Below are 27,977 nucleotides of genomic sequence, written 5' to 3'. Positions count from 1 at the left end.
TAGTCAGGGCAGATAATCCTGTGCACAACTGGAAAAAAGAACTGAGAGTCAAAGTGAAAACACGACTAGAGATTTTGGAATCATCAAATTAATTTGATTTTATTTTGATGAGGAAATATTGAGGATTTTTCTTTTCCCTTTTTTGGGTGGGGAAGGCAAGACAATTGGGATTAAGTGACTGGCCCAAGGTCACACAGCTAGTGTGTCACGTGTCTGAGGCTGGATTTGAACTACAGGACCAGTGCTGTATTCACTGTGCCACTTAGCTGCCCCATAACATTGATTTCTTGAAAAGGAAGACAATAGGGCTAAGGGTAAAAGCCTTTGGGAATACCTAGAATTGAAGAGGTAGCAAGGCCAAGAAAGTCCAGGGTCACACTTCAATGGAAGAGGTTGTTAGTGTCAAATGCTACTTAAAAGTCATAGGGTGAGAATTGAGAGGGCCAGAATTTGGTCATTAGGTAGTAACTGGGACCTTTGTCCTCAAAGATTCGTTTTGGGTAGTTTCAGTAGGCTGAGTGACAGAGAGGGACATTAGGTAGTAACTGGGACCTTTGTCCTCAAAGATCGTTTTGGGTAGTTTCAGTAGGCTGGGTGACAGCTACAGATTTAGTGGTACGGAAGGAAATGAAGGCACTGATATTCAAAAAGTGTGTCAACAAAGTGTACTAGATCTAAAGTACAAAGATCTAGTACAAAGGGTATTAGATCTAAAAGGTAAGTTTGGAAAAGAGGCCTGTTCAGCCCTCCGAAGAGACAAGCATGAAAGCTAAGAGGCAGAGGTAGAAAATAGTCCCAAAGAAATCTGAGAGCAAAGGGCCTGGAAACAACGGGAAGGAATGGGCTCGGGAACACAAATAAGAGACGCACCCTCTTCCCCCGGGCCCGTCTGGGGCTAAATAACCTCCAAACATAGGACACATATTAAAGTTTAATCTACATTAGCTTCTTCCTGCTCCGCACCCCCCCCCCCCCTCATTACTTTCTTAGAAAATCAGCAAAACTAATGAAGGGGCCCTGGTTTTTTTACACCTCGTTTGTCAATTTGGGCTCTCAGGAGCAGCACCCCCCCATCCCCGCTGCGAGAAGGGGACCCCTTCCATCTGCCCACACAACCCCACCTACGCAGGGGCAGTGTAAGCACTTCTTTCCCGGCTTGTCTAAGAAGCGCGGAGATCCCTGCTGCCACCCCACCATACTTCCCTGGGAGAAAAAGTTTGAAACCCCCTAAAACTGAGCACCCAGCTGCCTAGCGCCTCTGATGTCCTCCAAGCTCTGAAAGTATAAACTTCCCAGCCTGCGTGCTCAGAGTCCTATTTGTTCACGTGACCTTCCATCAACTTTGCTTGCGTCATCTCTCTGCGCCGCGTACTGAACAGAGGCTTTCCTCGCGCACGCGCACACGCTGCTGGACCACAAAAGAGCTGCTGTGGCTGTTAAGTAGGGACCTAAGGAGACACCTCCCACGTTCCTTCTTGAAAGAAAGTAAGTGGAGCAAACTGTCGTCCCCTAAGACTTGTGGCTTCTCGGTCTCCCCAAAGGTCATTTCCTGGCCCCCATTACTCGAGCGAAAGTTATTCCAGTGACTACAAACCTAGGCTCCTTTGGCACGTGACCGCGTGGGGCGGGGGCGGGGGTGGGGGAGGGGTCTGAGCCCCAGGTGCTGGGAGACTGACCCCGAAATCTGATAATTCTATCCCCACCTCTCACCTGTCACACAGAGTCAAAGAAAAATTGCCATGGCCTTAGTCTCTGAAGCCCACTCCAGCTAACAACCGAGTCCTGACAAGATCACTGTTTTCCCCTTGATTTGTTTATGTTTTTAGTGAAACACTAGGGTTTTTCAAAGGGAAATCCCGTGTATGGTATGAATTTTAAAAATCTATTTTACATTTGAACGAATGCCCAGGGTGTGCACTTTGTGATTTGTAAAAAGGAGGGGAAAAGCTGTAAATGCTGAACTGTTTGGGGAAAAAAGATATAACCGTTTGAGATCTCTGTTCTGAATTTCGGACTCATTTTACTTGAATCTATGAAATGGGAAGCCTAATATGGTAGGGGATTGAAAAGTAGCCTTGGAGTCAGGAAAACATAGGTTCAAATTCCTTCCTCTGACATATACTGCCTTCATATTTCTTGGTAAATCACTTAACCTCTCAGTATTTCAGGCAACTGTAAGACATGAGTAGGGAAGATTGTAATATGCTAGTAGAAATTCTTCACAGGTTTTCTCCATATCAGGGAAATCATAGGTCTGGGCCCCTCCTCTTTTCCCCTCCCTTCCTCCCTCCAAAATGTTGAAATATAACTTCTGTTTCAGACCTTCCCTCCTTACATAAACATCTCAAATATACTTTGCCCTTTCCCAGGGAGAGCGTGGAAACATAAATATATGGAACTCCCCTGAAGGTAGTAACTATCTCCCTTTATAAGCACTGGGACTTAAAATATAGATCAGCTTCATTTACCTAGTAAAGTATCTTAAAAAGATTACATATCTATCCCCTCCATTTCCTCCATTGTGCCAACTTGCCCTTAGGAACTTGTGCTAGGTAACTTAAGGAACTGTCCTAGGTATCTCCCCAGAAAGAGCAAAGGCCAGATTTCACTCCCTTCACACTGATGTTCTCTGCCACATTGCTCTTTTCCCATCTTCCCATCAGTGCTTCCCCTTGGTACTTCACTGGTAACTATTTTGCCATGGAGAAACAAATATCCTCAGTCATATGTAACCTACCTTTCTAGTTAGGGACCTAAGGTGAATGGAGCTATCTCCTGCCCTTGAGATAATAGTTTCCCTAGTTTGTATCTGTCTCTGATATTAGCAGTGTTGGAGTAGCAGTCAAAAAGTACAACTGCAGGGCGGCCAGGTAGCACCACAAGTAAGAACACCGGCCCCAGAGTCAGGATGACTGGGGGATCTAATCCCGGGCTCAGACACTTAGCACCACACCCAGAAATAACTGGCTGTGTAACCTTGAGCAAGTTACTTAACCCTGATTGCTTATTAAAAAAAAAAAAGTACAACTGCCTTTAAATTCATTATCTCTCCCTATCTGTGCAGATGTCTGCTATAGACAAATCAGCCCTTGTGGTATTCTGGATATTTTCTTGATCTGGAACTTAACCAGGATGTCTCAATCTGAACCATCTTGTGGTCAAGGTGCAAATTGGCTAATGGTGCCTTTGTGGTTCTCCAACCAGTCTTGCTACTTCTTAGTGTCCTTCACTAGCTTGTCATCCATATTTTGTCTACTAATTGTGGGTCTACCCCAAGATTCTATCACGGATCTCCTTCTCTTTCTCTGCTTTGTGATATACTCAAATCTCATCATCTTTATGCAGATAACTAACAGATTTATATATCCATATAAAAGGTCTCTCTCCTGACCTTTTGTCCCAAATCATCAATTGCCTGTTGGATATTTTTAAGTGGATATCCTCAGGACCTTAAACACATGTCCAAAACATAACTCATTATCTTTTCCCCAAAACTCACCCTCTCTTCCATACTTCCATCTATCTGTCAAGGGTGCTGCCATCCTTCAAGTGTCCCAAATTCTCTCAGCCTTATCATTTTAGTTTCCTTAAGCATAGATCTGTGCTTGTCATTCTCTTCTAAATAAACTCTAACATCTCCATGTTGCCTCTAGGATATACTATGAAATCCTCTTTTTATCTTTCAAGGCCCTTCGGAATCTGAACCCTATTTTTCTAGCCTCATTATACATTACTCCCCTGAATGTACTCTGATCCAGCCACCTCTCTTCCTCCCACATGGTACTCTAATCTCCAGAACTTTGTACTGTATATCCACCATTCCTGGAATGCATTGCCTTCTCACCTCTGCTATATATAAAAATCTATTATTTACTTTAAAAAAAAGAGTCCTTTTTCTTTCTTAAATACCACCTTCATGAATCCATTCCTTATTCTTGTAAGTTATTGACCCCATCCCCCCAACACCCAAACCACCTCCCCTCCTGCCACTAACTACCTTGTATTTATTTTGTGTATAATTCTGTATGTACATGTTGTTTTCCTCAATGGATTATAAACTACTTGAGGACAGATATGGTTTCATTTTTGTCTTTTTATGCTTAGCATATAAGGATCCTTTGTAACCTTAGCCTGATGCATAGTAGACACTTTATAAATGCATGTTGATATGTAGGTCCCAATTCCTTAACTTGCCCATATTCCTGCCCTCCTATTTTCTGCAAAGTCCCCCTAGTTCTCTCTGAGCAAGTGGTAGCAATGAATTTTCTTTGTGAGGGTCCTTGACACTCTTTGGGGAGCTGACTGATTTTTCATCTTCTTGGTACAGGGTAACTCTCCTCCATTCCCTTATTTTGTGTTTTTCCAGGGACCCCAAGGTTTCACAGGAGGACTCTATTTCCCAGCTGCAGTCCTGGAGAAGAAACTAGAATTACTACTGTTCCTGCTCTCTGTGCTCTTTTGGGCTGAAGCCATGAAGTCATGACTCTCTTTTCTTAGTAGAATACAAATTGGTCATAGGTCTCAAGATCTTTCCCTTCCTCTGAAACTCCACACAGGGCAATGCCCTGTGGCTCTTACCCAAACATCAACATGTATAAAGTAAAGCTATAGAATTATTGTAAGTGGTCTTACAGACTCATAACAAAAATACATCATCCTGATTGGCCTCAGGCTTATATCTTGGGCTTCAGTGACTCCAAAATGTTTAGTAGAGTGCAAGTAAAACATTCCATCTATGAATCTCCTTAATACTGTTATAGCATAGTTCCATATTTCTTAATTTTTACTGGACTAAATACTCCGTTGCGTCACTTACTCTTAAAACTTCAACCTTAATCTGAGTAAATCCTGGTTTTGAAGTTTTACACCACGATTGCTTCCCCTATAATATGTTGGCCACCATGGTTGGCTGGTTGTAAAGACCTATATATAACAGTTCAAATCATTCACCACAACTAGAATGTTGCTCATTCCCTTTCAGCACCAAGAAATCTGCACACGAGCTCCAAAGGTTCACTAATTTTTATGTTCTTTAGATCAGTGGTCTCCATCCCCCAAACTTAAAGCCCTAGAAGGATCCATGCCAGTGGATTAGCAGAACTGCTGGTTCCTCTTGCAGCTTGAGGTCCCCAGGAGTTGAGGTGGTATGTGGATCCCTGGCTAGGTGACAAGCCAGATGTTCTCTGGAGTTCCTATGGATCACTATCTAGCATAGCTCTTGTTTGGCTGGAGGAAAGAGAGCAGGAAAGGCAGCTAACAGCTATAACCTTAATAAACAGTTTATTTACAGATCTATTATTTTTAAATTCTTTCTTTTTTTCAATTAACATATCTATCTTCCTTCTCTTCTACCTTTGGGAAAAAAAACAAACCTTTGTGAAAGTTCTGTACAATCAAGTAAAACAAATTTCCATATCCAAAAATTAGGTCTTCTGTACCCTGATTCCATCACCTCTATGTCAAGAGGTGAATAGCATGCTTTATCATCAATCCTGGAATCGTGGTTAGCCATTGAGTTGATTAGAGTTCTCAGGTGTTTCAAAGTTACTTGTCTTCACAATTTGTCATTATATTATAAATTATTCTCCTGGCTTCTCTCACTTTACTTTTATTAGTTCATGCAAGTCATTCCAGATTTCTCTGGAATTTTGATTTTTATCATTTCTTTAGTCTTATTCCATTGTCCATATACCATATTTTTTTTCATTCATTCTGTAACTAATGGGTGCCACCTTAGTTTCCAGTTTTTTACGCTATCAGTATTTTTGTATATATAGGTCCTTTAATCTTTTTCAGGTATAGACACAGTATTGCTGCATCAGAGGGTATTAATATTTTATAACTTTGGGGAAGTAGTTCCAAATTGCTTTCCAGAGTGACTGGATCATTTCACAATACCCCCATCAGTGCTTTAATATGCCTATTTTCCTAAAGTCTTTCCAGCATGACATTTTCTTTTTTCTAACTTTGTCAATCTAATGAGTATGAGGTAGAACATCAGAGTTTCTTTGATTTGCTTTTCTCTATTAGTGATTTGGAATATTTTTTCATATAGATCTTGATAGCTTGAATTTTTTCCTCTTCAAACTATTTCTTCATAGCCTTTGACAACTTAAAAGTTAGGAAATGGCTATTATACTTTTGAATCATTTCATTATGTATCTTGGAAATGAGATCCTTATCAGAAAGTTATTGCAAAGATTTTCCCCAGTTGCCTGTTTCCCTTCTAATTATAGGGGCATTTGTTTGAACAAAAAAATTTTGTAATCAAAATTGTCCATTTTGTCTTCTTTGATCTTCTTTATCCTTTGTTTGGTCACAAACTGTTCCCCTATCCATAGTTCTAAAAGCAATTTCTAACTTGCTTCTCTAGTTTATGGTATTTTTTATATCTAAGTCACGTATCCATTTGGAACTTGTCTTGGTACGTACTGTGAGATGTTGGTCTATATTTAGTTCTTATATTTTCTTCATGCTCCTCAGTGGATTTTCCTGGTTATTGCCTAGGGTACTTGTGCCCACTTTAGTTACCACTGCTCTAGATGCACTGTCTTTTTGATCTTGTAAAACCTGTTTTCCACCAGATCCAGACTTTTCTCTTGCCTGTATAAGATCATAGGTTTAGATATAGGTAATAAGTAGCAGAACCAAGCTTTGAACATAGGTCCTCTAACATCAAATCCATCACTCTTTCCATTGTACAGAACTGAGGACTTTACTAGCCAAGAGTTACTCAACTTTCATTAACAGCAATTACCTTCTTTCACCTTGGAAGATCTCTTGTAGCCAGGAGTTTACCGGTAAATGTTTAATAATGGGATCTGCAAGGGGATTGAGGAGAAAGTGAACATGATACCCTAATAAGTTTAGTCTGCATTATTGATAGTTTCTCAAATCCAGAAAATAAAACAGTAAATCAGTCCCTGATTCATAGTGGTTGCCAATTTCTCAAGTTTAAATTCTGTCATTGAAAATTTAACAGTTTTGGGGCGGCTAGGTGGCAGAGTGAATAGAGCACCAGCCCTGGAGTCAGGAGGACCTGAGTTCAAATCTGGCCTCAGACACTTTATACACTAGCCCTGTCTTCCCCCCTCCAAAAAAAAAAAAGGCAAAAAAATTTAACAGTTGCCTTTCATGCCTGGTCAAGCTGGCTCCAGTATTCCCCTTCTTTATAGACCATTACTCCATTATAGTTTCAACTTTTGCCACTCCCTCAACAGTAGTTTACCTTTAGCTTAATTCCTTAAGCATTGCATCTCTTCTTCATGGCTAGTATCAGAATTGGAGACCCTCATCCCAGTTCAAACTGGGTAATCAAGATTAGCTTTAGAGCTATGTTTGTTTTTTTTTTACCAGTTCAGGTAGCATATCCTTTTTGAAAAAAAGTTCCAGATCCTTAGACATGATTTCCTTGGTTTGAAGCTTTAATATAGTGCATTTTGTCAATGATTACCTTCACCACCACACCCGCCACTTTGTAATTCATCATAGTCCCTGATGCCTTTCTTATACTGAAGTGATGGTAAAGACAGCCTCCTATTTTTAGATGGTGCCATCTGACTTAATGCTTGTCAAAATACTGGTCAACGAGTTTTCCATTCATGCTAAAAACAAGCTCCATACATATAGTATTGAAATTTTTCGGGGTCAAGAATAGCTAGTAAATAAGATAGTGTCCTTGCTTCCCCCCTACACTAGACTTCTGGTAGTGTAAGACTAACTCACAAGCTATTTATGCTGGCGTCAGTGTATAACATAAAGATCAAAAAAAGCTGTGTGAGGTAGCTAGTCAGGTTTTTGAAGGCCTATACTATATTTCTTGTCCTCCTAGTTTCCTTAAAGCACCAACAGATCTATCCTAAGCCACTTCAGGATACCACTTGCTGTTTCTGAGCTTTCTGCCCTGCTTAAGGTTCCTTCCAACAAAACATTTACAGTTGAGGTCATTGATAAGTTCCATACTAATGCATCATTTTTCACAAACTCCAGCAGTAGCCTTGTTTCATCTTCCTCTGGAGCAGCTGGGTTAAGTTGTATGAATTACCCAGGTTGCTTCTCCAAAATCCCCAAAAGGGTTAGGCTCTAGATCTAATGGCTCCAGAACTCTGTTCCCATGGAGATGGTTTTCACTTAGGAAGAGGAGAAATCCCTCACTAAACAAATATGGTATAATACTTGAGGGTTTTTTATGTTAAACATTTCATAAAGACGTAAACCCTATTTATAAAATTACTAATATAAAATCCTGAATCCTATTTGTATTCCTTTTCCCCCTCAAATAGCAGGGTTCTATTTATGTGGTATTTTAAAAAAGAAATTACTGCTAGTTTTTATGAGCTTCCCTGTAATTTAAAACTGAAGGAGAATGTAAATAGCTTTCAAGTCTATCATTATTATATTAGATTTCTGAATCTTTTTTCTTTGTTGTGCATAAAATTCACATCTTAATACATGTTTCTCCTTGTGGCTCTTTTCTAGGCATATTTATAGATTTATTATGCTGACACTGAATAAGACATCGGGGGTTCTTTATAGATTGCCCAAATGGCAAGTACATGGATTTTTAAGAAGTTTTACTTTTCATATTGGGAAACAGTTTCTTCATAAACTAGTATTAGGGATTGAAACCAGTTGTGATGATACAGCAGCTGCTGTGGTGGATGAAACTGGCAAAATCCTAGGAGAAGCAATACACTCCCAAACTGAAGTTCACTTGAAGTAAGTAGCCTGTCCAAAAATAAATTAGTAGAAATAATCCTTTTGTATTTGTTGTATGGTAAGAATAGCATTAATTTATGTAAGATTTTGTAATTAAGCACTTTTACCTATGTTGATGATGACATTTGATCTTCCCAGTAATCCTAGAAAGTAGTGATAAGAAAGTTGAGATGTAGAGAAGTAAAGGGACTTGCCCAGTCAATGTCACACAGTAAGTACACCTGGGGCTCAAGATCAGGTCTCTGACCCATGTCTAGTACTCTTCAAAGCTAAGTTTCTCTTAACATCAGGTATTTATAATCATCAAGTTGGCCACAAAGAAGAGATGAGAAAATATACCTTCTTTGAGAACCCTTTCTCCACCTCTTTAAATTGTCATCATTTTTTTAAGAGCCTACCTTCCTTCTTGAAACTTCCCTTGCCTTGTTAAGCCCACACTGATTTCCCCATTCTCTGAGATCTTATATCACTTATAGTGTCCCTTAATCTCATACTGCCTTGCACTGTTAGAAAGTTAATCAACAGAAAGCAAAAGGAACTTATTAAATGAAATAGTGAATTAAGAACTTCACAACCTATTATGATTAGTCCATCCAATGTTAGTAAGGTTTCTTATTTGTTACCTTAGTAGTACTTACATACCTACTTCCTGGTCCCCTTCAAGAGAAGGGGCAGGCCTGATTTCAGGGTCTATCTGAACTACTCAGCTCAGGCATTCAAGAATAAGTCAGTAAGTATTATTAAGCGTTTACTAAGCCCTGTGCTTAGTTCTGGGAATACAAATACAAGAAGAAGATAGTACCTTCCCTCAAGGAGCTTATATTCTAATAGAGGAATATAGTATATGAAAGAAAACTGAAAAGCGAGGGAGGATCCATATAGAGGGGCATGATGGCAAAATCAGGAGTGAGGAACAGAGCTAGGAGAGGGATGAAGGGTGATAGGCCTGAAAAGTTCCTCAAAATAGAAGTCCTGGGAGGAACTAACCATTAGGAAGAGAAAGCTTTGAAGGTAAGATGGCAGCTGAGGCCTGGTGGGGGAGTTATGGGTATGTGCTTATAGTTTTTTGCAAATTCCCCATTTAATTCTCCTTTTTCATTTGGATAAAGTATATCCATCTGTATGTACCATCTAGTCATGAGTTTCATCTCACCAGGCCCCAGTTATACTTATGAGCTCAAATTTTCATTAAAATGTATTTCCTGTTTCTTGTTGACTACACTTAGGCATTTATGTGTGGAAAATTTTAAGTGTGAATTTTGCTAAAGGCCCCTTAGATTTAATTTCTTGTGAACTTCCTGATGTCTCAGTCACTATTCTTTCTTCACTGAAGCTTGTTGGATAAATATAGGCAGTTTTCTCCCTCGTGTATCCTTTTTATTTTGAGCCCCTTTGATTAGGTTTGCAAGATATCAGACAAATACACTTTTACCAGCCTTTGTTAGAATGTTCCTTTGGTGAGATTTTTTTTTCTAGAAGTTTTAAACTATTTAGTTTGAAAAATATGCTTTCAGGGGCAGCTAGGTGGCACATGAGTAATAGCGCCAACCCCGGAGTCAGGAGACCTGGGATAGGTTCTGGTGTCAGATACTTAACACCCACACAAAAAAACTGGCCGTGTAACCTTGAGCAAGTTACTTAACCCCGATTGCTTAAAAAAAAAAAAGAAAAAGAAAAATATGCTTTTAAAATTATTCTTGTACTAGGAGAGAAGGTAAAGTTTGATGAATACAGACTTTCAGGGTTTTTTGTTTGTTTGTTTTTAAATAGTATTTTTCCCCCAGTTACATGTGAAGAAAATTTCTAGCATTCATTTTTACAAGATTTTGAGTTCTAATTTATACATGTGCTATCATGTAAAAATATTACCATATTAATCACAATTGTGAAAGAAGAAACAGAGCAAAAGAAAAAAACATAAGAAAGAATAAAGTAAGTGAAAAAATATGCTTCAATCTGCAATTCAGAGTCCATCAGTTCTTTATCTGGATAGCATTTTCCTTTGTACTGTCATGGATTTTTGTGTTGCTGAGAAGAGCTGAGTCATTCATAGTTGATCATAACACAATGTTGCTGATGCTTTGTGCAATGTTTTCTGGGTTCTGCTCATTTCACTTTGCATCAGTTCATACAAATCTTTCCAGGTTTTTCTGAAGTCTGTCTGTTCATCATTTCTTATTGCAAAGTAGTATTCCAGTACATTCATATACCATAGCTTGTTCGGCCATTGCCCAATTGATGGGCACCCCCCCCCCATTTTCAATATTTTGTGAAAAGGGCTGCTATAAATATTTTTGCACATGTAGGTCCTTTTCCCTTTTTTAATGATCTCTTTTGTATATAGACCTAGTAGTGGCATTGCTAGATCAAAGGGTATGTACAGTTTGTTTGCCCCTTGGACATAGTTCCAAGTTGTTCCCCAGGATGATTGGTTCATTTCACAGCCAGGCTTTCAGTTTTGAGGTCTTATTGTTTGATATGATAAACTCATGACCATTTTTCTCTCAGAACAGGTGGGATTATTCCTTCAGTTGCACAGCAACTTCACAGAGAAAACATTGAACAAATAGTGAAAGAAACTCTTTCTACCAGTGGAGTCACCCCAAATGAACTCTCAGCAATTGCAACTACTGTGAAGCCAGGACTTGGGTTAAGCCTGGGAGTAGGCTTGGAGTATAGCTTACAACTGGTGAACCAATACAGGAAGCCTTTCATTCCTATTCATCACATGGAAGCACATGCACTTACTATTAGAATAACTAATAAAGTGGATTTTCCTTTCTTAGTTCTTTTAGTCTCTGGCGGTCACTGTTTACTGGCCATAGTTCAAGGTATTTCAGATTTTCTTCTGCTTGGAAAATCACTAGATATAGCACCAGGTGACATGCTTGACAAGGTAAGAGTTAATCTAAGAATTCATTTCTTTTTGTTTTGGGGACAGCTAGGTGGTACAGTGGAGAGAAGTCAAGAAGACCAGAGTTCAGCAGTAGACTCAGATACTTAATAACTGTGTGCCTCTGGGCAATTCACTTAATCTCTGTTTTCCTCATATGTAAAATGCGAATAATGATAACACATAAATCCCAGCGTTGTTATGAAGATCAAAAGAGATAATAAGTGTGAAGTGCTTAGCACAGTGCCTGGCACTTAGTAAATGCTATACAAATGTTAGCTATTAGTGTGTGTGTGTGTGTGTGTGTGTGTGTGTGTGTGTGTGTGTGTGTGTGTGTGTGTTTCCAGGGTAGCACATAGTAAGTATTTAATAAATTTGTATCAGTCAACAATATTTTAGTACCTGTCAATTTCAGTTATAAATAAAGTAACTCTAATATTGTTCAATTCAATATTTTTAATAACCTCAATTAGGTAGAATAGTCCATAAAGACTTTATCTATAGTAAGAGATCAAATTGGAAATTGAGTATAGGATGGAACTCTGTAGTATGCTGAATTTTTTTTTAGTATAGTTTCTATAAATCTAAAGTAGACATTTTTCTTTTATGTATCATTCTAGTTTTAAAGAGTTTGCAAAACCTCTAAGATTTAAAGTTGTATTTTGAAATGAAACTTGAAAATTTCAAAAATATTTCAAAATTATCCTAATTAGTAGACCTCACCCCTAAAAACCTTTTATTGGTGGCTACAAAAACTGATTTCCCTCTGTCTGATTATTAAAGGAGATATCATAAAATCATAGATTGAGAAGTGAAAGAAATGTCAGAGGCCATGAAATTCTACTACCTCCCATTTTGCAGGTGAAGAATCCAAGGCTCAGAGAGAAAGTAATTTGTCCAAGGTCACAGGGGTAGGAAACAGCAAAGCCAGGATTTGAACCTAAGTCCTTTGAGTCCCTAGTTCTTTCTGTTGTATCAGACCCAAATCTTCCCTCTCCTAAAAACAACAACAAAAAAAGCAAACCACTTTCATTTGATCCTACTATCCCTCATACTCTTGTCCTGTAGCTCCTTTCTTCATAGCCAAACTCCTAGAAAAACTGCTGGTGCTTGTTGCTTACAGTTCCTTTCAACTTCAGTTCTTGGCCTTTTGCTTTCTTATTTCCCAGGTCACCAACCAACTGAAATTGCTAATGATCTTAACTGCTAACTCCAATGACCGTTTCTTAGTCTTTATCCTTCTTATTCAGGTTTTTGACAACTGTTGACTATCTTTTTCTCCTGGTGACGACCACTACCACCACCCATCTCCAGTTAGTACTATACTCCTGGAAAAGGAGCATCTTTTGGCTGCTCAATTCCACATCTCTATGAATCCCAAGATACTTCCTTCCTTGGCCACCCCTCCTGTGTATGTGTTGCCTCTGTGTATGAAAAGGTTAAGCTCCTAGGAGAGACTATTTCACTTCTACATTAGTATTATCAGCACTAGCATAATGTTTGGCACAGAATAAGTATTTAATAAATACATTCATGCTTAATTACTTGTCTAACTATTCCTCAGTCTCATTTACTGGATTATTATTGATGTGCTGGCCTTTAAAAAAAAAGGACATCCATAAAGACTCTTTTCCACACCCTGTCCTTTTTCTATACCTTCTCTGTGATCTTACTAGCTCCTGTGGGTTTTGTTCTCATTGCTTTATAGATGTGGTAAAATGGATCAGGCGTTGGTTCTAGAGTCACAGGAGTTCATATCCTGCCTTTGGTGCTTACTTACCACCTAAGTGATCTTTGGACTGATGACCTCTCAAGACTCTTCCATCTAGGTGGTTCAGTAGATAGATCACTGAACCTAGAGTGAAAAAGGACCAAGTTCAAATATGGCTTCAGGCACTTTTTTACTAGATCTGTGCCCTTGGGCAAGTCACTTAACCTCCATCTTTCTAGGTTTCCCATCTGTAAAATAGAAATAATAACACTTCCCTTCTAGGTTTATTATGAGGATCAAATGAGATAATATTTCTAAAACGCTTAGCACTGTGTCTGGCACATTTGTAGGCACTTAATACTTATTCCCTTCCTTTCTTTCTTTCCCCCATCTAGGAAACTTGAGTGGCTCCTTCTAGGATACAAAACAAACTCCTCAGTTTAACATCTAAAGCCATATATAATCTGCTTCCAGCCTGCCTTTCTGGATTTATTTCACAGTGTTCTCACCAAATACTTCCTTGCTGTTCCCAGGCTTAGTATTTAATTCTTTCCTTTCCCTCCCTTTTTCCAGGCTATCTATCCCCCATGCTTTAAAGTGCCCCTCCCTTATCTCACAGAATCCCTTGTTTTAGTCAAGGCTCAGCTAGGGTGCTACTTATAATGCCTTCCATGATCCCTATATTTATTTATATTTTCAAGTTTTCATGCATATACTCATCTGTTTCCCTGTTGCATCTTCGCAGGAGAAATAAATGTCTAGTATATATGTGTATGTCCAAGGCCAAGTACAGTGATTTGCACAGAGAAGGTATTTTTAAAAGTATATGTTCGACTGGATTGGATACTAGTCTAATGGCACAGTGTTAGATTTGGAGTCAAGAAGACCTAGGTTCAGATTCTGCTTCTGACATGAGTTAACTAGCCATGGATAAGGCAGTTATTAACCTTTCTGTGCCTCAGTTTATTTATATGCAAAATAAAGATTAAAAATGCCCATAGTACCTCGCAGGATTGTTGTGAGACTTGAATAAGATAATATATGTAAAATGTTGTGTAAAGTTCAAAGCACCATATCAAAGCCTGCTGTTCTAAAGTTCTTTGTGAACTGTAATGTGCTGTTTGATCATTGTAGAAGTGTAAAACCAAAGGGCATTTACTGTAGATAAAATTTTATTAAACTGGAGAAATATTGGCAATAGAAAGTTGCAGCTTTCTTTCTCTCCCGTAGAGCACTGTTAATCATGGCAAAATAGAATGGTGGATGGTAACCCCACTGCTGTTCCTCAGGATTAGGGAAGCAGTATCCATCACTACTATCTCCACTACAGTTGAAAACAAAGAGGAGAGAAGGAGATTGTGAGTTTCTCTTTCTAAAACCCCTGGAAAAATGGAGTGTTTTCATAATTTTAAACTAACTAGCTCCTTCCCTCTCCCACCCCCCAACAAAGTAGAAGAGTAGAAGGAGAGCAATGAATATGAGGAATTTATTTTCTTTGGTTCTCAGATGCAGCAGCCTCCATCTATTACAAGCAACCCACTACTATGAATTGTACTTTTAGTGGCTACTAGCCACAATCTTACTTTTAAAAACATTATATTTTCATAATATGGTATTCAGTAATGGAATTTTGGTTTTTTGCATCTAACTTGAAAAATGTATGCCAATTATAATATGTCTTACAAAGCACTTTTTTTCTTTGCTAGGTAGCGAGAAGACTTTCTTTAATAAAACACCCAGCATACTCCACCATGAGTGGAGGCAAGGCTATAGAACATTTGGCCAAACAAGGAAATAGATTACATTTTGATTTTCAACATCCCCTGCATTACTCTAGAAATTGTGATTTTTCTTTTTCTGGACTTCAGACTGCTGTTAATAAAATAATAACACAAAAGGAAAAAGAAGAAGGTGTGTGTATGTGTATATTTAAGAAAATCGAATATATAATAAATCATCATGAAATAAACATTTAAAAGTCACTAAGTCTTATTTTTGCAGGTATTGAGAAGGGACAAATCTTATCCTGTGCTGCTGATATTGCTGCAGCAGTACAGCACACAGTAGCAAGCCACATTGCTAAACGAACACATCGCGCTATTCTATTTTGCCAACAAAGAGGTTTCCTAACTCCTTCTAATGCAATATTGGTGAGTGTTTACAACCTTTCTTTTTTTTAACAAGTTAATTTATTTATTTTTAGTTTTCAGCATTCACTTCCACAAGTTTTAAATTTTCTCCCTCTCCCTACCCCCCAAGGCAACATGCCATCTGATACAGGCTTTACATATACATTCATATTAAACATATTTTCACATTAGTCATGTTGTGTAGAGAATTAGAATGAATGGGAGGAACCATGAGAAAGAAAAAAACAAAAGAAAATAGTCTGCTTCACTCTGCATTCAGACTCCATATTTCTTTGTCTGGATGTGGATGGCATTTTGCATCATGAGTCTTTTGGAATTGTTTTAGGTCATTACATTGCTGAGAAGGGCTAAGTCTGTAAGTCAATCATTGCACATTATGATTGTTACCATGTACAGTGTTCTCCTGGTTCTGCTCACTTCACTCAGCATCAGTTCATATAAGTCCAGGTTTTTCTGAAGTCTGCCTGTTCATCATTTCTTATAGCACAATAGTATTCCATTACATTCATATACCACAACTTGTTCAGCCATTCCCCAATTGATGGGCATCCCCTCAATTTCCAGTTTTTGGCCACCACAAAAATTGCTGCTAGAAATATTTTTGTACATATGAGTCCTTTTCCCAGTTTTATTATCTCTTTGGGATACAGCCCTAGAAGTGGTATTGTTGAATTACAACTTTTCTTATAAACAGTATTAGTAACACTTTGTTTTGATGTATAGCAAAGACACAAATTCTCTTAGAATACACATGAAGAAGAAAAGATCTTTGTAGCCACACATATTAGTCTTGTAAGTATGTGATTATGTGAGGTGAAGAAGAAACCATAGCATGTCCTGACTGCAAGAGCATTGCAGCTTTATTGGACCTTAATTCAGGCTGGAAAGCCCCCAGAGACCCATAATTATTGTTCTAGGGTATGGAATATTTCAGGAATTGAAGGTGATTTGGGGAAATTTTGGAGCAGAATAAAGGAAATTAAGCTGATTTTCATAACAAAAAAATTGCTGCAAGTGATTGATAAGTATTTTTGATGTATACAATTTATTATGTAATATTTTAGCAGGGCAAAATACTACTAGCATCAAAATTTTCTCATGGAATTCTTATTCATAGTACATGTAATACCTTCACATAAAACAGTACTAGTTCATACTTATATTTTTGTGGTGGCTAATTTCAGTCTTTTAAATTCTTTCAGGTTGTATCTGGAGGTGTTGCAAGTAACTTATATATTCAAAGAACTTTAGAAATTGTCACAAAAGCAACAAATTGTATATTATTATGTCCTCCTCTCAAACTTTGCACAGATAATGGAATTATGATTGCATGGTGAGCAAAACAACATGTATTTTTATATTAAACCATAATTTTAGTTCTGTGGAAGCATCTTATGTCTACTAATAGTAAGCTGATAAAAGGGAATACTTTGTAGTAGAGACATTCTAAGATGAAAGATTTAAAATTGGAAGGAACATTATAGACCTCCAGTTATAGTACAGATGAGATGGCCCTACTCTTTGCTGAGGCAAATGTATCTACCAGGACAAGTGATACCTTTCCATCCTGTCTCTTCCAACAGATTGCTCCCTTAGTCTTTCCGACTTCCTGACTTAATTTCTCCCTCCTTCCCTATTGCCTATAAAAATGTCCATGTCTCACCTTCCAGATTTCCATATTACTATCCGGGGCACATCCTCCAGGCCCCAAGCTAGCAAGCTAGATGTTATCTTCAACTCCTCACCATCTGTCACTCCCATATCAGATCTGTGCCAAGGCCTGTCAGTTTCTCAAATTAACAGCATCTCTCAAACATACCCTACCCTCTTCTTTCCTCTGACATTGCCATCATCCCTGATAGTATTCTGTTGCAATCCAGTCTTCACTTATTCCATCTCAGCAGATTTCTTGGCTTCCCTGGCTTCCTTAAAGTTCCAGCTAGCATCCCACTTTCTATAGGAAACCTTTCCCCATTCCTCTTAATTCTAGGGCTTCCCCTCTGTTGGTTATTTCCTATTTATTCCATATGTAGCTTGCTTGTACATATTTGTACATACATGTTCGTTGTCTCCCCCCATTAGAACGTAAGCTCCTTGGGGGAAGGAACTGTTTTTCACCTTTCTTTTATCCCCAGAGTGAAGCACAGTACCTGGGGTACAGTAGATTGACTGACTGAGTCTAGAGAGGTTAAACCACTTGTAATTCAGATAGTAAGATACAGAGGCAGGATTCAGAGTCAGAAAAATCTGGATTCAAGTCCTACTTTGAACATAGATGAGCTTTTTGACCATGTAAAAGCCACTTAACCCTTCTATGCCCAAGGCAACTATCAAAAACTATAAGTTATAGATAAACATCAATGAAGAAAGTTTCGGCACAGGCAGTTTCCCACACTGATGAATTCACAATTCTAGAACACAAATCGTTTTTTCTTTAAATCTTTGAACTATTTATTTTATTTCTGTATATCTTCTTTAGGAATGGTATTGAGAAATTGCGTGCAGGACTGGGCATATTACACAACACGGAAGGTATCCGATATGAACCAAAGTAAGTGGCACAATTCCTATTTCTTCTTAAAGCTATCTTCTAAATGTCACTGCACTAATTTAAACTTCTTGTGACCTCAAGTTTTCATTGAAGTTCTATTAATAATTAATGTTAGTTTAAATATGCAGGGAAGCCACACATAATTCCTTTTGTTGGCTTCCATATGAAGGTGGAACTCTTCTAAGAAGTATTTGACTATGACTGTCTAAGAAATCACATCATAAAAGTTGAAAGAGATTGAGTTATGAACTAGACAGAGTTCATTTACTGGAGCCAGGATAACAATTCTTGACTGTTTAAAGACTTCTTAATGATAATATAATTTAGACCTATTGTGAACAGTGCTTCAGTTTTTTTAAAGTTGTGAACAGGTGGCCATGATCAGATCCAACTGAAATTACTGAACAACAATAAGAAGTGGTTTGAAAGAGTCAGATATGCTGGCAGCCCAGCCCCCTAGCTAAGAAAACTCTTTGGTCCAATGGTATCCACCCAGGGTAATGCTAAGGCTTACTAAGCCATGGCAAGGGGACCTTGCTTCTTTCTCTTTAGAGTAAGCATAATCCCAGGACTAGATTACTATGAGCTTGTGCACATACTGGGCAAGAGACTGTTCCTTGGGAGGCATTTAGCAATATCACATAGCACCAAAGAGCAGGAACAGCTCTTCAGAAGTTGGGTCCACAAATGTAAGTTCTGCCCTCGGTACCTCATCCTCCATCCCACCTGCCCTAAACTGTTGATGGACATTTTGAACAGAGGCCTATCATACTTTTCCCAGTTAAGGGTCACTCCCTAGAACGTAGCGAGAGGATATAACAGATTCAGTCCTCAGACATAGTGGCATATATAGCAAGTTATTTATTAGCAGCTACTCTCTTCATTCATCATTTCTAGCTCTAATGTACTTGGATAGTAAGAAACAGGCTAGAAGTTCTTCACAGGATTGTTGTAATGAAAATACTTTGTAACTCTGAAGAACTATATAAAAGTGACCTGTTGTCACCAGTGATCACAAGTTGAAATTTATAATAGGCAGCTGGTGGTACAGTAGATACAGTGCAGTACCTGGAGTCTGGAAGACCTGAGTTCAAATTCAGCCTTGGACACTTAGTGTATAACCCTGGGCAAGTCACTTAACCTCTGTTTGCTTCAATTTCCTCAACTGTAAAATGGAGATAATAATAGTATCTACCTAATGAAATATTTGTAAAGTGCTTAGCACAGTGTCTGGCATAAAATATATATGGGATATATATATATATATATATGATCAAGTAAGTATATGTTGTTGTTTTTCCTGTCACTCAGAACGCCCCCATATTCAGTTTAACTATTTCCATAAAGGATAGTTCTAGAACAGTAATATGTCTATTCAAAGACCAGAATTCGCCACAGATGGGAGAAAGATCTTCTATGTAGACTGTATCCTGCCAAATCCTATTAACTGAGATTGCCTATTGTTGTAGGACCTGGTCTCCTGATTAATTTTAAATCCTGGATAAAGTTCTGTCCCTAACTCATGTAATGTGACTGCTTGATTTTTTATTTGGTTCTGGTCCAAGCTTCATCTTAGGGAAACAGAAACCTGGGACCAACATCTCACCCAGGAGAACAAAGGACCATAGATTTATATCTTGGAGGGACCTCCAGAGATTGTATAGTTCATCTCTTGAATGTCATAGAAAACTGACATCCAGAAAGATGATTAATGGGGTCTCTCTGAAGACCTCCAGATCTGTAACCTAGCAGGATTCCAAAGGCCAGGTCTTTGCTTCCTTGTCCAAGACTGCCCCACTTCCAGGGTGTTCTGGGAGCTGATCCACATTGGTGAAAGATATACTTACCATCTTCACACCGACGCACCCCCCCCCCAAAGAAAAAAACCCTTCCATTTATATTTTTCATGGTCTGTGGTCATCATTGTGGATCTTCCCTTTACCAGTGCAAATATCAACCTAGTCTGTATGAATCTCTGAACTTATCAAACTTAAATAGTAATACATTGCATTTTTTATAATACAGATGTCCTCTTGGAGTGGATATATCAAAACAAGTTGGAGAAGCTGCCATAAAAGTACCAAGTTTAAAGATCTGATCCTTGATTTTCTTTAAGAAGAATTTTCTAAAGGTATTAACTCAATGCTAGTACCAGGTCCTGGATTTTTATATTCTCTATTCAAGAAGATGTAAAATTGTAAATATCCATTAAAGCTCTCTTTATGTACTTTCACACTTTCACTATTATGCTTCTATGTTTGACAGGTCAAATAGGACTTTAAGGGGTCAAAATTTTGATAACAAAAAGTATAAATATAACCAGAGAAACAGTAGCCTAATGTTGTAGAATAAAATAGAGAAAGTCTCTTTCTTTCATTATACGAACACACTTAAAGGCTACGGGACACATGCACATATTCCCTGAGAGCAAAGGTAGGGGTAAGCCAAACGGGATAGCAGTAGTGAACCTGTCATGTGTAGATTCCATGTGATGGAGCCCTAAAGCCCTTTTTGCTTTCTACTCAAACTCCAGGTAATAGAGGGTACCCAACAACTTGATAAATGTCTGTGTTGGTGGCCCTAAGCCTTTTTAGGTGAGGGAGTGGACTACTGTGAAAATGTGCTTCACCTAATGCCCAAGAAAACTTGTTACTGGTGCCTTCTCAATATTATGATAGTTATAATATGAATGAATGAATGCTTACTAATTATTAAGTGCTTACCATATGCCAAGCACTAAGGATACAGACAGAAAAGTAAAATAGATTTTGTTCTTAGGGAGCTCATTCTAATAAGAGTAACAATTTATAAGAGCTCAGCTACAAGTCTCTTATAAATACCAGATGGACACATTCAGTGGTCCTTAGGAAGCAGCAGCAAGGCAGATGGTAATGCATCTTTACTGTCATTTCTATTGACAAAATGACATCAATTTCTGACATTGAACCATTTAACAGTGCTAAGGACTTAGGACCACCAGAATCTTCTTTACCAGGTCTTTAATAACTGGGGCTGTTGAGGAAGAGGGGCCTGCATATCCCATTGCTGAGTCAGATCTCTACAGGGCATGGCTCCCCTACACAGTGGCAGTGGGGCCTAGCTGGAAGCTAGACTGGGAGGTGCTATAATTCCTACGGCCCTTGTACTCAGAGGGTTGGGTTTCTCCCCACCAGCATCTGAGTGGAGGTGATGGTTGACATGGTAGCAATGGTTTGGTATTCCTGGCATAACACCTGCTTATTACTCCAACAGGGCATGTTGCTATTGTCCTAGAACTTAGCAAATCCAATTTATTTACTCTTATGTAAAAGGTTGCAAATCTGACATTTTATGTGATCAGATGAACTTAACAGGGTGGTTCAGTCTGTAACTACTTCTTAAGTTACTTCTTTAGGCCCCAAATTTTAAAAAGCAGGCATTACAACTAGTGATATGGCTTTACCTAATATGGAAAATATTAAAGAGGCTGAACAAAGTTTCCTTTTGCAAAAGAAGATGGCACTCACTTCTAAGTTTTCCATACTGATAGGTTTACACTGATCTGGACATACTTTATCAAACAGTCCCGTCCCCGTCCTGTTGCCCACCACGATCAGTGGCATGTAGTTTTAAGAGGTGAAAATTTGGGGCACAATCTGTGCTGTAAAGAATCTTGTTTTTCTAATTGTGGTTAAAGAGGACTCTCTTTTGGGAATGTGCTTTCAGAATTGTGGTCCTAAGTCCTATGTATAGTATTATCAAGAAGTAGTCTGTTTTCTTTAGAAATGGAAAAAATTATTATGAGTGAAAACATGTAAAGAATATTCATAGAGTCCTTATATACTTTTAAATAATAATATGGGTTGTAGACTTGCTACAGTATACATATGTATATAAGCAGCTAGATGGCATAGTGAATAGAGTACCAGACTTAGAATAAGGAAATCCTGTGTTCAAATTCTGCCTCAGACACTTATTAACTTTGACCTTGAGCAAGTCACTTAACCTCTCTCTGTTTCAATTTCTTCAATTGTAAAATGGGGATAATAATAGCACCTACCTTCTAGGGTTGTTATGAGAATTCGATAGCATTTGTATAATTCTTTGCAAACTTTCGCGCTCTATTTAAATGCTATTATTATATGACATTTAAAAGCAACTTTATTATTATTTAGGATGTGGCTACATTACATAATTGTGTGTGATATATTATTTCATATCCTATGACAAACTTAAAAAATAGCAACAGTAGACAAGGTAATGATGACTATTACTTAGAACTACTGAGTTTACCAGAATTTCTTAATACCATTTATTTAGAACTAACTTTATTTGTGTGAAAAGTGTTTTGTGGGGCGGCTAGGTGGTGCAGTGAATAGAGCACCGGCCCTGGAGTCAGGAGGACCTGAGTTCAAATCCAGCCTCAGACACTTAACACAAAAACTAGCTGTGTGACTTTGGGCAAGTCACTTAACCCCATTTGCCCTCCAAAAAGCCAAAAAAAAAAAAGTGTTTTGTAATTGTGTTCATATAGGTCCTGGGTTTGTTTTGGCAGGTAGATTCCCAAATATTTTATGTCTACAGTAAATTTAGATGGAATTTATCTTTTTATATCTTGTTGCTGGATTTCATTAGAAATATATAGGAATGCTGAGGAGTTATGTGGGTTTATTTTATATCCTTCAGCTCTGCTAAATTTATCTTGATTCTGTAGGATTCTCTAACTTCCTCTTATTACCAGAAAGATTGTTTCTGTTATACCTATAACTTAAGTTATTGAAAGGTAAGATTTCTGTGTTAAAATCATTAAAACCATATGGTGTATTTATGAAAATCCTGTACCTATGTACATATTTTAACCCTAAAATTCATTAGAGAACAAGGAGAAGAGACAGGAAAGAATATAGGCTGAAAGTTCACCATTCAGTGTTTCATATATGGTGACTGTGTAGCTACATCAAAATTATGTAGATCTCAAGGTGGTCCCTTGAAGGCATAGAAATCATGCCCTGATAGATGTTTTAGGGACCCCTGCCCTTCTTACCTGACAACAAACACATGTCTACAGAACTGCCAGTATGGGAGATTTGAGAACCTTGCAACCTCTTGTGGAGCCAGTTTCAAAGCTGACTTTAGCCAAAGTAGTCCTTCCTTCTATAGTTTTCAGAGATGGCTCCTGGCATTTTCACTTTGGCAGGTGTATTTCAGTATTACAGTTTATACTCATATAGCCTATGGATGCCAAAGAATGGTAAATTCTTTAATGTCCTTTATTCACTCTCCCCCTTTTTAGGGGACTACTCTTGACCTTGAAACTTTTATATCTGATGAAGCTGAAGTTTAAAAAAGAAAAATTTCTGCAAGAAGTAGTGAACCTTGTTGCTTTGGATGATCTTCCCATTAAATTGCCTGTATAAGGTATTATAAGTTTTTTAGCAGTAAATGTGTCTGTTTCCCCATTCCATGTATTTTACCTCAGTTCACAAGATGCATCACAGAACAGCCAAGCTGTTAATTTAGAATTTAATGTGAAGGCTAAATAAATGTCCAAATTTTTTTTAATTACTTGTGTGCTTTTCAAGTAATATATTGGGGGGAAATGATTGCACCAATAATATATTCAAATACGTAACTGCACTAGAAATCTGCTGAGATGGTCATAAAAGAATGGATTGTAATAGGATAGATATCAAAGCAGCTGCTCTATGATAAGGTGAAATGGGACACCTACAAGCAGAACAGATGGGAAAAAAGGTCTTTTAAGGACATACTGAATCCCAGTTTGCCCATCCAGACCAGCCATGGACTACCATAAAATAACAGTGGTAGATAAGTCAGTCTGGTGTGCATTGATCAGAAATAGAGCAAAGGCCTCAAGGATTCTAAAAAGGCCAAACCTTTAACAATATGAAAAGAGAAAAATTGATGATCCTTCTTTTGCTTTTCAGTCCTACTTTTATACATGATGATGTCACTGTCAACAGTACCTTCTCCTCTAAGGAAAAATTATATTTTTAAAATATTTTATGTTTTCAGACGTACGTTAATGTTTTAGATAGGGGCATTTACCTTTTATGATCTTTTGTATGCCTCTTTAAATTTAGCCAACTTTTAAAAATCACCTGGAGGCAAGTGGTCAGCAATAATTGCATCTGCACTGCCTGGTATATAGTAGGTACTTAATAAATACTTGCTGGTTGGTTGCTTGATTTAGTACAGATTAAGTGAAGGAAACTGTGAGGCCTATAAAAGCTAGCATTCTAAGCTCTCGAACCCATAAGGGCCAATGACTGGATAAAGAGGTATCATTTTATATTACTGTCATACACTTTTACACAGCAAATTTACTTGGAAGGCACTTTGGGTCTATTGAAGACCACCACCCTGCATCTCCCTTTGTCTCCCCTGCAGCACAGTCATTCAGGGTCATCGGCTGATCAGAATTCTTTCTTGTTTCCTGCCTTAATTTGAAGGCTGAGGGACATTTGGTGAATTATAACCTAAAAGAAGAGGATCAGTCTACTCCAGCCAATCCTCTTTATCCTCACGTACATGTTTTGAAATTCTGCTTATGACATAAATATTCATTTGTTACCAATGTGTCCATCATGAAATTTTATTAGGTTTGAGTGCAGTTATTCTAATTTACTACAGAAAGTTTTATTCACTGAAGCATATTTTTCAGTATCAGTATTTGGAAATTCCCCTTTTAAAATGTTACCAGGTTCTCTAGCTAAGAATGTTTTCATGTTGAAGTGGTTTGAGCAATTTCCTCAGCATCAGTGGCAGTTTTCTTCTGTTTAATTTCCTTGAGTTGACTCAAAATCATTATTCTTGGCCTTGAGACGTTTATAATATCTGATGAGGCTGAAGTTGAAAAAGAAAAAATTCTACAAGTAGTAGTGAACCTTGTTGCTTTGAGTCTTCCCATTAAGTTGCCTGTACGGGGTATTATAAGCAAAGAGTCTTTAGGCTGAATTTTAGCTTTTGCTTTTCTTCTGTGTTCTTTACCTAGAAATTAGAGAATGAGAGTTGCAACTGTTATTCTCAGATTTTTGTCACATTGATTTTCCTAAAGGTGAGATTGACTCAATTTTCCCATTTCAAAATTCACTTCATATTCTTTTTTTTTATTAAACTTTAATTTATTAATTTGTTTGTTTCCTTTTAGTTTACAGGATTCAATTCCACAATTCCTTGAATTTCACATTTTGTCCCCCTCCTTCACCTCCCCACCCCCCATGGCGGCTTATTATCAAGTATAGGATCTGTAAATACTTTCACATTATACAATGGTTAGGTTATAAGGATGGATTGTACCAGCTGGAATGAAAAATGGTAAAGAGGACATAAAATCAAATAAGAGAACGAAAAAGATCAGGTATTTTGCTTCCACCTGGATATAAATTTAGTTCTTTCTAGTTCTTTCTCTGGATGCACGTTTTTCTCTCCATCATGCGTCTTTTGGGATTGACTTATATCCCTGCATTGTTGAGAAGAGTCCAGTCTATCGAAGTTGGTCATCACACATACGTTGTGTCTGTAATTGTGTTCAAATTCCTCCTGGTTCTACTCTTCTCACTCAGCATCGGTTCTTTTAAGCCTCTCCAGGTAAATATGAAGACTGCCTGCTCCCCGTTTCTTATAGCGCAATAGTATTCCATAACATGCATATACCACAACTTGTTCAGCCATTCCCAAATTGATGGGCACCCCCTTAATTTCCAATTCTTTGCCACCACAAAAAGAGCTGCTATAAACATTTTTGTACATATGGGTCTTTCTCCCATTTCTATGATCTCTTTGGGATATAACCCTAGGAGTGGTATTTATTGCTGGATCAAAGGGTATGAAAGTATTTATAGCCCTTTGGGCATAATTCCAGATTGCTCTCCAGAAAGGCTGAATCAGTTCACAACTCCACCAACAATGCATTAGTGTTCCAGTTTGCCCACATCCTCTCCAGCATTTGTCATTTTCCTGTTCTGTCATCTTAGCCAATCTGACTGGTGAGATGTGGTACCTCAGAGTTGTTTTGATTTGCATTTCTCTAATCAATAGTGAATTAGAGCATTTCTTCATGTGCTTATAGATAGCTTTAATTTCTTTCTCTGAAAACTGCCTGTTCATATCCTTTGACCATTTATCAATTGGGGAATGACTTGTATTCTTATAAATTTGACTCAATTCTCTGTATATTTTAGAGATGAGTCCTTTGTCAGAGACATAGGTTGTAAAGCCAATTTCCCACCTCCCTCTTAATCTTGGTTACATTGGCTTTATTTGTACAGAAACTTTTCAATTTCATGTAGTCAAAATTATCGATTTTACATTTTATAATGTTCTCTAATTCCTGTTTCGTCATAAAGTCATTCCCTCTCCACAAGTCTGATAGGTAAACTATTCCTTGTTTTAGCAGACTGCTTACAGTATCAACCTTTATACCTAGATCATGAACCCATTTAGACTTGATTTTGGTATATGGTGTTAGATAATGGTCTATGTCCAGTTTCTGCCATACTATACTCCAGTTTTCCCAGTAGTTTTTGTCAAACAGTGAGTTCTTATCCCAAAAACCAGGGTCTGGGGGTTTATCAAACAATACATTACTATAGTCGTTGACTTCTAAATCTCGTGTGCCTAATCTATTCCATTGATCCACTTCTCTATTTCTAAGCCAGTACCAGGTAGTTTTGATGACTGCTGCTTTATAGTACAGATTGAAATCTGGTAAAGCTAGTCCACCTTCCCTAGCATTTTTTTTTTCATTAATTCCCTTGATATTCTGGACCGTTTATTCTTCCAGATGAATTTTGTTACTATTTTTTCTAACTCTATAAAGTAGTTTTTTGGTAAATTAATTGGTATGGCACTAAATATATAATTTAATTTAGGTAAAATTGTCATTTTTATTATATTAGCTCGACCCAGCCATGAGCAATTGATATTTTTCCAATTAGTTAGATCTGACTTTATTTGTGTGAAAAGTGTTTTGTAGTTATGATCATACAGGTCCTGGGTTTGTTTTGGCAGGTAGATTCCCAAATATTTTATAATGTCTACAGTAACATTAAATGGGATTTCTCTTTCTACTTCTTGCTGTTGAATTTCATTGGAAATATATAGGAATGCCGAGGATTTATGTGGGTTTATTTTATATCCTGCAACTTTGCCAAATTTATTTATTGTCTCAAGCAGTTTTTTACTTGATTCTCTAGGATTCTCTAAGTATATCATCATATCATCTGCGAAGAGTGATAGCTTGGTCTCTTCTTTGCCTAATTTGATTCCTTTGATTTCTTTTTCTTCTCTAATTGCTACTGCTAACATTTCTAGTACCAGATTGAATAAGAGGGGTGATAGTGGACATCTTTGTTTCACCCCTGATCTTATGGGAAATGCTTCCAGCTTCTCCCCATTACATATAATACTTGCTGATGGCTTTAAATAGATGCTACCTATTATTTTAAGGAAGGCTCCATTTATTCCTATACTTTCTAATGTTTTTAATAGGAATGGATGTTGTATTTTGTCAAAAGCCTTTTCTGCATCTATTGAGATGATCATGTGGTTTCTGCTAGTTTTATTGTTGATATGATCAATTATACTGATGGTTTTCCTAATATTAAACCATCCTTGCATTCCTGGAATAAATCCTACCTGATCAAAGTGTATTATTCTTGAGATAAGTTGCTGTAGTCTTTATTCTTGAGATAAGTTGCTGTAGTCTTTTGGCTAGTATTTTATTTAGAATTTTTGCATCTATATTCATGAGGGAGATTGGTCTATAATTTTCTTTCTCTGTTTTATCTCTTCCTGATTTAGGTATCAGTACCATATTTGTGTCATAAAAAGAATTTGGTAGGACTCTTTCTTCACTAATTTTCCCAAATAATTTGTAGAGTATTGGAATCAATTGTTCTTTAAATGTTTGATAGAATTCACTAGTGAATCCATCTGGCCCTGGAGATTTTT

At 37.6% G+C, this 27,977-nt stretch overlaps 2 protein-coding genes across 3 annotated transcripts in view; one reads left to right on the top strand and one right to left on the bottom strand.

Moving 5' to 3' along the window:
- Window positions 1-1,357: 1,357 nt before the first annotated feature.
- On the top strand, window positions 1,358-20,261 carry OSGEPL1 (O-sialoglycoprotein endopeptidase like 1). 2 transcript variants are annotated; one of them, XM_069064549.1, is made up of 9 exons: window positions 1,362-1,485; window positions 4,367-4,618; window positions 8,479-8,718; window positions 11,232-11,614; window positions 15,029-15,233; window positions 15,324-15,472; window positions 16,675-16,805; window positions 17,952-18,023; window positions 20,049-20,261. In XM_069064549.1, the coding sequence occupies exons 4-9, from the start codon at window positions 11,447-11,449 to the stop codon at window positions 20,119-20,121; spliced, it is 798 nt and encodes a 265-aa protein (XP_068920650.1). In that variant the 5' UTR covers window positions 1,362-1,485; window positions 4,367-4,618; window positions 8,479-8,718; window positions 11,232-11,446; the 3' UTR covers window positions 20,122-20,261. The 2 variants fall into 2 exon arrangements, with proteins under 2 accessions (XP_068920649.1, XP_068920650.1); XM_069064548.1 differs by lacking the exon at window positions 4,367-4,618 and having other exon boundaries at window positions 1,358-1,485; window positions 11,227-11,614.
- A 3,034-nt stretch (window positions 20,262-23,295) lies between these two features.
- The window catches only part of ANKAR (ankyrin and armadillo repeat containing), a 94,115-nt gene continuing 89,433 nt past the window's right edge, over window positions 23,296-27,977 (bottom strand). Inside the window, exon 22 of the mRNA XM_069064547.1 lies at window positions 23,296-25,013. Coding sequence (XP_068920648.1) covers window positions 24,748-25,013 — 266 coding nt within the window. The 3' untranslated portion in view covers window positions 23,296-24,747. The remainder of the gene's footprint in view (window positions 25,014-27,977) is intronic.

The sequence above is a fragment of the Petaurus breviceps genome, unplaced genomic scaffold (genome assembly GCF_028583685.1).
Source record: "Petaurus breviceps papuanus isolate PSGF00001 unplaced genomic scaffold, PetGlider_PUasm1.0 90638, whole genome shotgun sequence".
Lineage (NCBI taxonomy): Eukaryota > Metazoa > Chordata > Mammalia > Diprotodontia > Petauridae > Petaurus > Petaurus breviceps.
The sequence above is the reverse complement of the archived record's forward strand: the minus strand, read 5'-3'. Positions and strand labels throughout refer to the sequence as shown.